The 12,016-nt window shown below is 39.8% G+C and overlaps 1 protein-coding gene across 2 annotated transcripts in view; it reads right to left on the bottom strand.

Moving 5' to 3' along the window:
* The window catches only part of adcy2a (adenylate cyclase 2a), a 231,342-nt gene extending 221,430 nt beyond the window's left edge, over positions 1-9,912 (bottom strand). For both annotated transcript variants that reach the window (XM_049480739.1, XM_022674109.2), the window contains exon 1: positions 9,152-9,912. In XM_049480739.1, the coding sequence (XP_049336696.1) occupies positions 9,152-9,529 (378 nt within the window). In that variant the 5' untranslated portion in view covers positions 9,530-9,912. The remainder of the gene's footprint in view (positions 1-9,151) is intronic.
* Positions 9,913-12,016: the final 2,104 nt, after the last annotated feature.

Genomic DNA, 12,016 nt, shown 5'->3' with positions numbered 1-12,016 from the left:
AATTTAAAAATTAAACCAATCGATCATTCATTATTAAGTGAAAATTCTTATTTTATGTTTTATTCGATTACTTGATTAATTGAAACGATTTTTCAGTAGAGTACTCGATTACTAAAATAATCGATAGCTGCAGCCCTATTGGAATTTATGCTAAATATAATTTCCTAAGAAATGTATTAAGTCTATTGTTCTTAAACTTGGTATACAATGACAGAGAATCAACAATTAATTAAAGTGATTCTAAAGAGATCCTTAAACATGTTTTTTTTAATTAACAGAGCACTTTTTTCCAATTAAATCTTATTATAAAGTAGTAAAAATAGTGTTTGCCTTTAGCAGCGCGTTTAACTGCCGTATTTATCTCCCCACCCCCCACCCGCTGTGGCAGATCAGTATATAGTGATTGCACAGCTTTCTGCTGTGAGTAAAAGCATTCATGTGGGTCAGTGAGTCGCTGGGCCGCAACCTCTGTAACAACTGCCTTGTGCTTTCACAACCTGACTGGCTATCTTCCACTATCTGGATTCAGACACATCCGAACAGGCCAGAAGCTTCCACGTTAACCCTGATCCTCTGCACCGGCCAAACAGCTCTGGGGTGCCACTGTTAACAGCTACTAGCGCCTTTGTAAGATAGTACTGAATCAAAAATGATATTATAAGATCAGCCAACAACCTTAAAAGGCCAACAACTGCACAATTTTAATGATGTAGAAAATCTTAAAATCTTAGAAAAGAGGTCAGATCACTGTGTTTTTCACACTTTACAACTTATTCCATTATACTCAGGAATATTTATGATGTTGTACATTATCTGAATCATCAGTTACAGGGGTAAAAAATTATAAAACCTTTCATCAGGAGGAATCCAAACAAGTACAGCTCTGGAAAAAAATTAGAGACCAGTTTCTCTGATTTTGCTATTTATAGGTTTATGTTTGAGTAAAATGAACATTGTTGTTTTATTCTATAAACTACAGAGAGAATTTCTCCCAAATTCCAAATAAAAATATTGTCATTTAGAGTACTTATTGGCAGAAAATGAGAAATGTCTGAAATAACAAAAAAGGTGCAGAGCTTTCATACCTCAAATAATGCAAAGAAAACAAGTTCATATTCATAAAGTTTTAAGAGTTCAAAAATCAATATTTGGTGGAATGACACTGTTTTTTAATTACAGTTTTCATGCATCTTTTAATGCAACCTCACTATTGCAGAGGTTTTTAATTTGGTAAAATTTTTACCATTTTTAAGTGGTCTCTTTTTTTTCCAGAGATGTATATCTGGTCTCAAAAAAAGAAAGAGAAAAATCTCACAAATAGAAGCTAAAAGACCTTTTGCTATGTAAGGCTTGCCAACTTGATTGAATTTAACCTGCTGCTGTACTCCCCAACAGGTCCATAAATGTAGCCAGCTCGTTATTTTTCAGGCAACTGCAAGACATTTGTGAACTCTTAAATATCGTATTTGAACAGTTTACAATTACCAATCGACGATACCACTTTACTTGGATGGTCCATAAAAGGTAACCATAGATGCTCACCTAAGGTTTAACTGAATATCTATTAAATGTCACTAAACTCTCAGCTGAAAGTAAACGGTTCTCTATTTTATTTTACCATACTCAAAACCTAACCATAAAATTTACTTAAAACCTTAATCTAACCCTAAACCAAAACCATAAATGTTAAGTTTAGGGTTTGGGGTAGATTTAAATGTAGGGTTACATTTGACAATAATTTAATTGCATTTAATGGACATTTAGCTGAATGTTAGGTTTGCATCTATGAGGCATCAACAATGTTGTTACCCAACCAAGCTTAACAAGTGCCACTTTATCGTGATCTGGGAAATTTTCAATGTCAAGAGAACTTTATTACTTAGAGTGTCTAAAATAAGTACAAAAAATTGTTACAAACTGTAATATAAATACTGTACTGATACTGATTCATCAATCATTTGAGAAACATTATGTGTAATATAAACAGAAGATTTGTCTTCTGTCTCCAGCTATACAAAATGCTGGGTGTTTTAAAAGTAAGAAAACACCCATATACAGTACCAGTCAAAAGTTTGAACACCTTATCATTAAATGGTTTTCTTAATTTTGTTCTAGATTGTAGATTTATATTAAAGGCATCAAAACAATTAAGGGACAGATATGGAATTACATAATGAAAAAAAAAAGTTTGTCCTCCACAATCCCCTACCCTAAACCTGATCAACTGAGATGGTGATTTGAGGTGATTTGGGATGAGCTGAATCACAGCGTGAAGCAAAAGCAGCAACTATTGTTCAGCACAATCCAGGAACTTCTTCAAGACACTGAGAAAACTATTCCAGGTGACTCTACATCATGCATACAACCAGACTGGAACATGTTCAGCAGTATCCATATATACCAGCTGTTCACCGTCTTTAACACTTGAATGGGTAAAGCTACTGAATAACGCACATTAGTTTCACTTTAAAATCATGGATGATGGTATGTGGTGGGCTCCATTTTGCTTGGGTCCCCCACATGCCTTGAAACGGCCCTGCCCATATGGGATAATGCTTCATCCCAGCCTTGATTTTACACACATTCTCCACATTCTACAAAAAGTACTGACTGGAGGATTGGCTTACTAATCAGGCTGCTTCTGTAGACTTAAATGTGTAAAGCATATACATTAGTAGCACAGCGTGATTCATTTCCCATCATGGCTACAAAGCAATGATAGGGAAAGACAGCTTGATTACCACACATTTACATTGCATTCATTTACTGTAAGCTGACAACAGGCACAGTTCCAGAACAAAAAGGAAAAAAAAACTCCCCATGCTGCTTCTGATGCAGGAAGCAGCATTCTAAGCAATTCTGCCATGCTGTCAGCAGCGTGTTCGCATCGTTACCCCAAAGCTGCAAAAAAAACAAAAAAAACATGCTCGATGTTATAGGAGATGACATGGTGCAAATTTGGGTGGATCTTTCCTTCCTGCTTCACACACGCCACCTCTCACATTCTCCTCAGCCGCCGTCTGGGTGAAAGCGGAGAGGGAGAGACAGACAGACAGAAAGAGCAAGAGAGAGAGAGAGTGTCTAGGCCGAGGCACACAAAGCCGCTAACAGATATTTAAAAAAAAAAAACTGCCAAAGCCCCATGCATAATGGATGAAGTTGGGCTTTCAGAGACACCCAAGATATGAGAGGTCTGCTAAACACTCTGAAGGGGGGCCGGGTGTTCAGTCAGAGTGCACACAGCAGTCAGGTCCAACCAGCAAGCCTGCAACAACAGGGGCTTTCAAACATCATCATCAACAAAAACAACCTTATGAGGCTGTTTCAAATATCCAAAGGGTATTTAGATATTTGAGCCTTCGTTACCCTATCGAACCAAGTGTCTCACTGCCAGTCCTTTCTGAGAGTTTGACAATGGCTCTTTTATCTTGTTTAAATCTGCCATCAGGGGAGATATCTTGGCCAAAGTACAGCAGATTAGCAGGGAGCTTCCTGAGTCCTGTCGTGTTGATTATTCCTACACAAAAGGTTCAGACATTTTCTTTTAAAGTACTGTATTGTACTACGGTTTAAGCAAGTGTAAGCTCATTCAGAGGGCAGTATGAATCAGAGCTTATTAGTATTTTGTTTAATTAGAGTAATGAATAAATGTAACCAATGCTTGTTTAAAAATGTTGACTGTGCAACAAACTAAATGAAAATCAAATGTATATTTTTAAATAGTTAAATGTGTCATAGTTAAATGCTACATCAGAATAGAGGGTATGGAAATGACATCACAGCTGGAGAAAAAGTCACCGTGGTTACACCCACTGAGTGGCACAAAGACAGAATGAGTGGCAGCGTTAGCGTTTAGTATGAATACTGTAAAAATTACAGATCCGATACCTACTTACAATTAAGCATTCAGGAGTATGTAACATTATAGTTATTATTTTATTATATTATATTATTAATATTATAGTTAATTTGTTAATTTTGTTTTTTTCTTCAAAAAAATCACATTCTATAAGCATTTTTTTAAACAAGCATATATTTAAGACGTCAGAACTTCATCAGCCAATCAGATGAGACTTTCGAGAAAATCAGGAAGTAAATAGGAGGAGTTGGGAGGGGTAATGAACTCTTGGATGTATGAACTCTTTGAAGTCAAGGTGGACTAACGGTGGCTGGACAGAGTGATTCATGCTTTCGTCTTGCTAAGAATGGTTTGCTGAGCTGCTGAGATTGCATGCTCTCTCTCTCTCTCTCTCTCTCTCTCTCTCTCTCTCTCTCTCTCTCTCATGCTTACATGTGGAACCATACTGTGGATCTGAATTCCGACTTCAGCAATGAAGTCGCGTTATCAGATGTTGGTAACAGAGCCTAGTTTGTTATTACAAGTACAAGTAAAAGAGCACTGTATTTGGCCGATACCAGTATCGGTATTCATGCACTTCTAGTGAAAACACGAAATGAGATAGAGCTGTTGTGCTATTACTTATAAAATCAAATTCAGAAAATGCCAAAAAATAAATAAATTCCAGACAGCCAAAAGCTAGTGAACAAGACAGGAGCAAATGGGTTGCTGCAATTCACAGAACCAACTGTACCCCAGGTACTGAATCGTGTATGCTTTCGGGCTTTATTTAGTGCAGTGATTCTCAAAACTGGTCCTTGAGTAGCACTGCCCAGCATTTTTTTTTATTCACTTAATGAGACTAGCTGACAAGCCCAAGCCGAGAGGACTGTTAATTTTACAGCAGGATCACATCAGGTTAAAATAAAGAAGTCAAATTTCTGGCCAAATATCAATATCCAAAAACCATGGGTTCTTTGATAATTTTGGTGGATCGCTGTCACGCCCGACCACCCCTCATCTAAGCATATAGTTGTTTATATTATTTCCATTTTGTCTGTTTCCCCTAAAAAACACAGCCATGTTGTACATTGCTTTGCCAAAAAGTCTGCCAAAAGGGGGCATGTTCCAACAGTAATGTTATGCCAACGATGACCCCTTTAAGTTAAAATAAGTGTGCTAGCACTTTTTGGTTGCCACATCATTCCACATTTGATTTCTCTTGCTTTCTTGCTCTTGCTTTTGTTGTTATTATTGAAGGTAAAACAATGGAAACAGAATTGATTTGGGGCATATTTGAAGTTGCTTATTTGAATTGTATTTACCTTTAGTATCAGCAGGTCTTCTATTTTCTAAGTACATTTACAAAACACCAAGTGTGGCAGTAGAGCTTATTTAAAAATGGGCAGGGCAAAAAGAAGCCAGTTAGAGAATTTCTGCTTCAAACTGTACATCACTACACTATTCCATCAATTATGGCGAAATTGCTGATGTAGCAGAACACACTAGACAGGATTGGAACTGTAAATGCTCACTTATGCTCATTAAAAAATGTGGATAAATGAGCCTTCTTAACATTCATTTTGTCTGTATTTCTGCATATTCTCTAAATCCTTATGGACATGGACAAAATAGAGCAGCACCACTGGCAATCAAGGAGGCAGTGCATCCAACAGTTTAAGTAAAATACAGTGACTGCCAAACAGCCATCTGCCATACAGAAAGCCTGGAAGAAAGGGAACTGATTTAGGAAGAGTTAACATTGTCAGAATGTTTTGACTCTGAACTGCTCTCTATAGAATGTACTGCTTAATATCCATGCAAATATAAAGGACGCAAAGAAATATGTGGTCAGTGATAGGTATCATCATTTAAAATGGACGTATACATTTTTGTACATAGTTAGAGTATGAAAATGTCTTTTATCATCACAAAATGGCTATTCTTGAACAAACCCCTTGTTTTAACAAAATGCTACCAACCGCTTTAAATATCATCATTATTCCTATCACACAACATGCATAATTAGAAAAAGAGAGAATAAAGCAAGAACTAACAGAATATGCAGGATAGAGAAAACAACAGAAGGTGTCCAAAGTTTGGGACCATTCCAAGCTGCAAAAAAAAAAGAAAAACAAACTGGCCCACCTCAACAGCATGACGTCAATGCTTCAGCATCTCAGCACTTAGCATCCAGTTCACAGAGTGGAATTAATACAAGGTTCAAAGTATTTCTTATCTGATCAATTGATTGATCAACCAAATGATCAATATCTGCATCCCTAGAATGTTGGGGGGGGGGGGTATCCATCACTGCTCTCCTCTCTGAATGTTTGCAGTTCATAAGGGTATGAATTGACGCCACATTCCCGCAGGAACGCATGCTCTTAAGGGGAGTGGCAAAACAATCCATGGCTGTGGTACATGGCCAAACCATGAATAAAACGATCAAATGATAATATACTTGACAGCAATTCATTGAAATGACCAAATAACCAATGATCTGTGGACAACGATATGTGGCTAGAAATATGGTTTCCTTACTTTTTGTATGTACTTGGCTTCAATGCCAATATAAAGTCTGAAAGAATTACACATTTGTGAGTCTGAATTTCAGTTAGTTCACTTGGTTTTGCAAATTTCTGCAATCAATTTGCTCCTTAGTTGTTTGGCTTTCAACTGTCTTTAAAAGGACAGCTCCGAACCTTTTCTTAATCTGTTTGCACAGTCAACTGAACAAAAGCTCTTTCCCATTTTGTGTTTGCAAGGTATTCATACTGGTCTCTAACGCTGCCACTCAGTCTGTCTTTTTGACAACTTTGATGTCATGTGCCTGATGCTGGAGCAATACATACATCTGCAGAACTTATGCAGTCATTTGCACAAGCTTAATATAAGTAGACTGTAGATACTAAGCTGGGAAGTCAACTGAATTGTTTAATTGTCTTTCCTTAAAATAATTTATTAATGAATAATATCAACAAATTGCTTACAGTTGCTTACTGAATTGCCATTGTAATTAACTGTTCATCAAAGAAAAGTAATGTTATTTTATTTGAGTGCTGTGTGTACTAATAATCTCCATCTACATTTAAGTTCGTCACTCTCATTTTTACACGTAGCACTACTGCTTGTATATTTGCTTACATAATCACAGCAAAACTGTACTTGTGACTGCACACAGTTGGCTCGTCAGCCACTAGGTTTTGGAATGACCCTGTAGCGAAATACTGTGTCCTAGTGCCAAACAACTATTTTAAATAGATGTAGTTGTAGAGAGTAAGAGCTCTGTTTCTGTCTGTGTTTTGCTCTAAATCTGCAGCTGCGAGATCTGTGATCTAAAAACTAAGGCACAAATATTACATTTCTTGTTGCAATGAACTATTTGCCATTTTTTCAATAACTTAGAATGAACAGCCATCTCTAAAATGAACATTATAGAGTTTAATAGCTTGTAAACTTAAACAAAGGGGTATTTTACTAGACTAAGAACAGATTTACGTTCAGCTGGCGCAACTGACTAGTGACCTTCCGAACTGGCTTAAACTGGTGATGAGCACACAAAAAATTATCTAAATGTGTGCATAGTCTTTCGGAAAATCAAAAAAGAATGTAGACTTGAGTGTTTAGATATTGCATTCACATTTTCCATACGTAATTCTGTAACTAATTATGTAATTGTGGAACTATGTTAAAAAAAGCTAAGCAAAAACACAACAGCAGCTCCACCCTCTTCAGAGGTTCATTTAAAGGCCCAGTTTTTGCCAAATCCTGCACGGACTTATGAGCACAAAGGACAGACTCTGAGCCCCCAAGCACAGCCTCCTGCACCGTCCGTACCCAGCACAGCACAGGCAGAACAGGCTGTTTCAGCTGCCATTCGCTGGATGGGTCGAGGGCGTTGTGGAAAGCAGGTCACAGAGAGGGAGAGGCACATCTTCAGAAACAGTCCTTGAGTGCACATGTGCTCTGGGCTTTTTTCCACAATCAATGTGATGTGTGCAGCCACTGAAACGGGAAAGACCCTCGCACTCCAACCCAGACGGGCTTGGCTTCAGTCCTGGATTTAGGTCAGGCAGCAAGTACACAAGAAACGGAAGCCACGCAGTCGAGAGCACAAGTACACCCACAGGGTTAAGTCGTGGCAAGTAATGCAAGCCTAACCTTTGTATAGCAGGTTATTAGGCTTTGTGTTCAGCATTGCATTCAAGCATCTGTTATTTAGAGCATTTTCAACTCACTCGTCTGGTTTTGGAGTGGAATCTGCAGCATGAGAAAAAAAAACCTTGATGTAATTTAGCAGTGTGTCAATATTTTGCTTTGGCTCACAGAGTCGCTCTTCAAATGAATGCTGCTCTTTTCCTCCAAACACTGCCTGAAATCTACCTAACAGCCAGCACATACTCAAGGGCTCAACACGCAGATTTAAAAACACCAGGGTGTGTTGGATGAACTTGATTTTGCACCCTATTTTGAGGGCTTTTTATAAAAGTTCCAAAAAAGCATCGAAGTCCAATCTGAACATGGAACATAGTATGAAAATTACAGATTATAAATAAAAACTGTGAAAAGCACTTTTTTGGAACTGACTCAACTGATCAATAAATATCACAACTGTGATATAAAATGATGCAAACTAAAATAAAACCTGTGCTAGGAACAGAACATCAGAACATCCCTGCAACATCAAAAAATGAGGCTTGAATGGAGAGGGGTGGCTGTTTCCCCCCGACAACCATCAGCCAAGCCTTACAGAGCGCAGGCTTTCAATGGAAGTGCATTATCATTGACAGGTTAATAGTTTCTGCTTGATTCGTTCAGCATAATTAGCCATGACTAAGCCTGTTGATTTTCAAGATATGCTTGCTCTCCTGCTTCACGGGATCTTTATGGCTCTCAGGATGAATCGAGTAGACGAGACTTTCTGAAAGCACAGATGAAATGCTCTATAAAATAAACAAAGACATGTGGCTGGAGTGTAAGCCACACTGATTTCCCAGATCTTTTGTCCCACCCTTCCCGCCGTCATTATCTTCGCTGAGTGCTCTGAAAATGTGCTGGCTGTCATCCAGAGAGAGGCAGCATCAGCTGTGGGCTGTGAGGGGCTGTACCTGTGTCACTGAGAGTTCCTGAAGGCAGGATGGATGAGAAAAGACAGAGACAGAGGGCCAGCAAAGGTGAGAAGTTAAGCTCCCTCTCATCTTGCCAGCACCCAGTTCCACCCACTTTGCTCAAGACACTACCAACACCTAACACCCCCCCCCCCCTGCGCCCCTCCCAGTGACCTTCTCCCCCCATCACCTCTGCACTTACCAGTCCAGAGGCAAAGAAGACAGCCAGCAGTGCCAGGCAGGCACCCATCACTATCAACAGCAGAAAGACGATGAGCGGGTGCTGTTGGCTCATGCGGCAGTACGACTCGTACAGCCAGTCGGGCGACCTCTGCCTCCGGCCGCCTCCTCCGGTCACTCCACCAGTGCTGCCCGTCCCGGGCAAGCTGCCCCGCTCCAGCAGGTAGCGCCTCCCGCGCATTGCCCCCCTCCACATGGACACAGCAGGCGAGGGGGCCTTGGGCTGGTTATCCTCCTCCTCCTCGCAGAGCTCTTTCAGATGCAGCGCGCCAGCTCGGGCGGCGGTGCCGCAGCTCTGCCGGGACACCGGCAGGACGCTTTCCACTTTGGAGCGCAGCATCGCGCAGGCAACATGTTGGACTGGCGCGCAAGCAAGCAAGAGAGAGAGTGAGGCTGAAGCGAGGCAGCGCGCGTGTGTGTATGTAAGAGTGAGCGAGAGAGAGGGGGGGAAGAGGGAGGGACCCGAGAGAGGAAAGAGGGGGGTGGGTTGGGAGCAGAGAGGGAGAGAGCAGTGGAGAAAGCGAGGGGTAGAAAGGGGAAAAAGAAGGTTCACTACAGCTACAGCTAATGTATAATGCAGTGCTGAGAGAAAATTTAATGCTTTAAAATAAAGGACTTGTGTGGCTTTCTGGGGCTTTGGCAACTGTGCGGCTTTGAGAGAGCCTTTTATTACACAGGAGGCATTGATTCAGCTCTTTTTCTCCCTCGTTTCCCTCACGCTCACTCACTCGCTCGCTCCCTCCCTCTTCCTCCCTCTCTCTCTCTCTGTGCTTTCCACATGCTGCTCCATCCTGACTGTCAGAACCGCTTTCGTGTGTTTTCCCCACCGCTTCCCTGTCTGGCTGTAAAGGAAGGCGTCAGGCATCAGAGCGCTCTGCTGTAAGTAAGAGAGTGAGAGAAAAACAAAGCCACACAGGAGTCAAACAACATTTTCTCATTGCGAGCCGTGGTCTAAATATAGAAACAGCCACAGATTTTCTAAGAGAGAAAGCCCAGATCCTCTCTAAGATGGGTAGGGCAAAATGATTTTATACAATCCAATACCCACTTAGAGTCATGTCAACACCCTCCTGACCTTTAGACTTGATTCTAGCCATCAGAGTTTCCACGGTGGAGTCTAGATCTGGCATGAAAAAAAAGAAATGCTGCACTATGCTCTATCAGATTCTCTGTTTACCCTGAGACTAGAAATTATGTTATGATGTGCTGCATTATAAAGATTAGTTACAGTTACAGTTTGATATATTAATCATATTGATGATGCTACTCAAAAACCTCATAAAAAAAAGCTTTAATTGGAAGTCAATTTTGCTGAATTTATATCAGTGAATTCAAATGATGAAACATGGGTACAATGTAAAGAACAACTGGTTCTCAAGTTTTAAGATTTGAGTTATGAAATAACTGAAAATTATGAAAAGGACCAAACCCAAACTCCTCCTCCCTACTATTACACATCCTATAAAAACTCACCAGTTCTCTCACCGTCTTGTAATAAAATTAATGAAATTAACTCTTAAATATGAATGTATAATCTGCACATACTGAAAGGAAGATTGGTTTGGCCTGAATTAAGCAAAAAAAAACATCAAACTTCTTTATACTGTCTTCTATCAAATAAAAGCTGAAGTAAAAAGCATTCTTCATACTCTCCCAACTTTTTCTTTTTTGGGGTTCTACTCAGACATGTTACAGCATCGCTACGCATAAAGTCATGCAGATTCAGACCAGCAGCTTCAGGTAATGCTCCCCATCAGAATGTTGGCATCAGACAAGCTAGTTTTTTTAGCATTTCTAGATATGCTGATCTTCTGAAATTTGCTCCGAATGGGGCAGAAGAAATACATGGTGAACAGAGGTGAATAGGGAATACAGGCTACAGATAAGCACTCTGTATAACTGAGCAAAAGAGCATCTCAGAATGTACCAGTTGCTCCTTGAGGTAAATGGGTCACAGTAACACAAGTACAAGTTCAATGTGTTTCAGCAAGTGGACACAGTCTACCCAAAACTGGACAGGTAAAAGCTGGAAAGATTTTAGGTCAGGTGAATAGTCAGGTGAATCTCAAATTCTACTAAGGCTCAAAGATTTGGGCACCAATCAATTGTACCAACCTGCCTAGTGTCAGTAGTTTAGACTAGTGACACATTGCTTGGATGCTGTATCCTTAAAAAAAGAGGCGTGGCTAATTTCAAGTGTATTAAAAGAAAGGCATGGTTAATTGATCTTCCAAATTGGGAAGAAAATGGGACAAATGTAGAAATAAATCATAGACAAAAGAACTAGCTGCAAGAACTTGACAACAGGCTCACTTCTTCTTCAATGGCTTTCAATGACCTTGAAAAACTCTTTAGGAATGTGACTGTATCATATAAACATGCACTAGAAACTCAAAGGAATGTATTTTGTTCCATTATTGTGTGCAGCAATAAATACTAAAAATAAATTTATCTGACGTGGCATTTTGCATGTTAAAGGGAAGACTCATTTCAGGGCAGTTCAGGTAAAAACTAAAAATCAAGGCTGCCAGACTTTTAAACAGCCTAAGAGATTATAAAGCTGCTGTTTTTCGTACATCATAAGGCAAAAAAAGTTGCCTTTGGGCCACGATTAGGATAAGTAGTACCACCTGCATAGACCTTCCCCAGGTGAGGGAAAATCACATTCTGGCTGGTGTCCTACTTACATGCTTATAAGCCTCATGGAACTACCAGTTTGGCTTGGGAGAAAGCCTTCGTTCCATAAGTCATGAGGCTATATGTTAATTCTTATTCCACCAGCTAAAAATAAACCCAGTGCAAAATACCATTTTATTCTGCTCTCCCC

This window comes from Astyanax mexicanus, chromosome 6 (assembly GCF_023375975.1).
Source record: "Astyanax mexicanus isolate ESR-SI-001 chromosome 6, AstMex3_surface, whole genome shotgun sequence".
In the NCBI taxonomy this organism is placed as follows: domain Eukaryota; kingdom Metazoa; phylum Chordata; class Actinopteri; order Characiformes; family Acestrorhamphidae; genus Astyanax; species Astyanax mexicanus.
The sequence above is the reverse complement of the archived record's forward strand: the minus strand, read 5'-3'. Positions and strand labels throughout refer to the sequence as shown.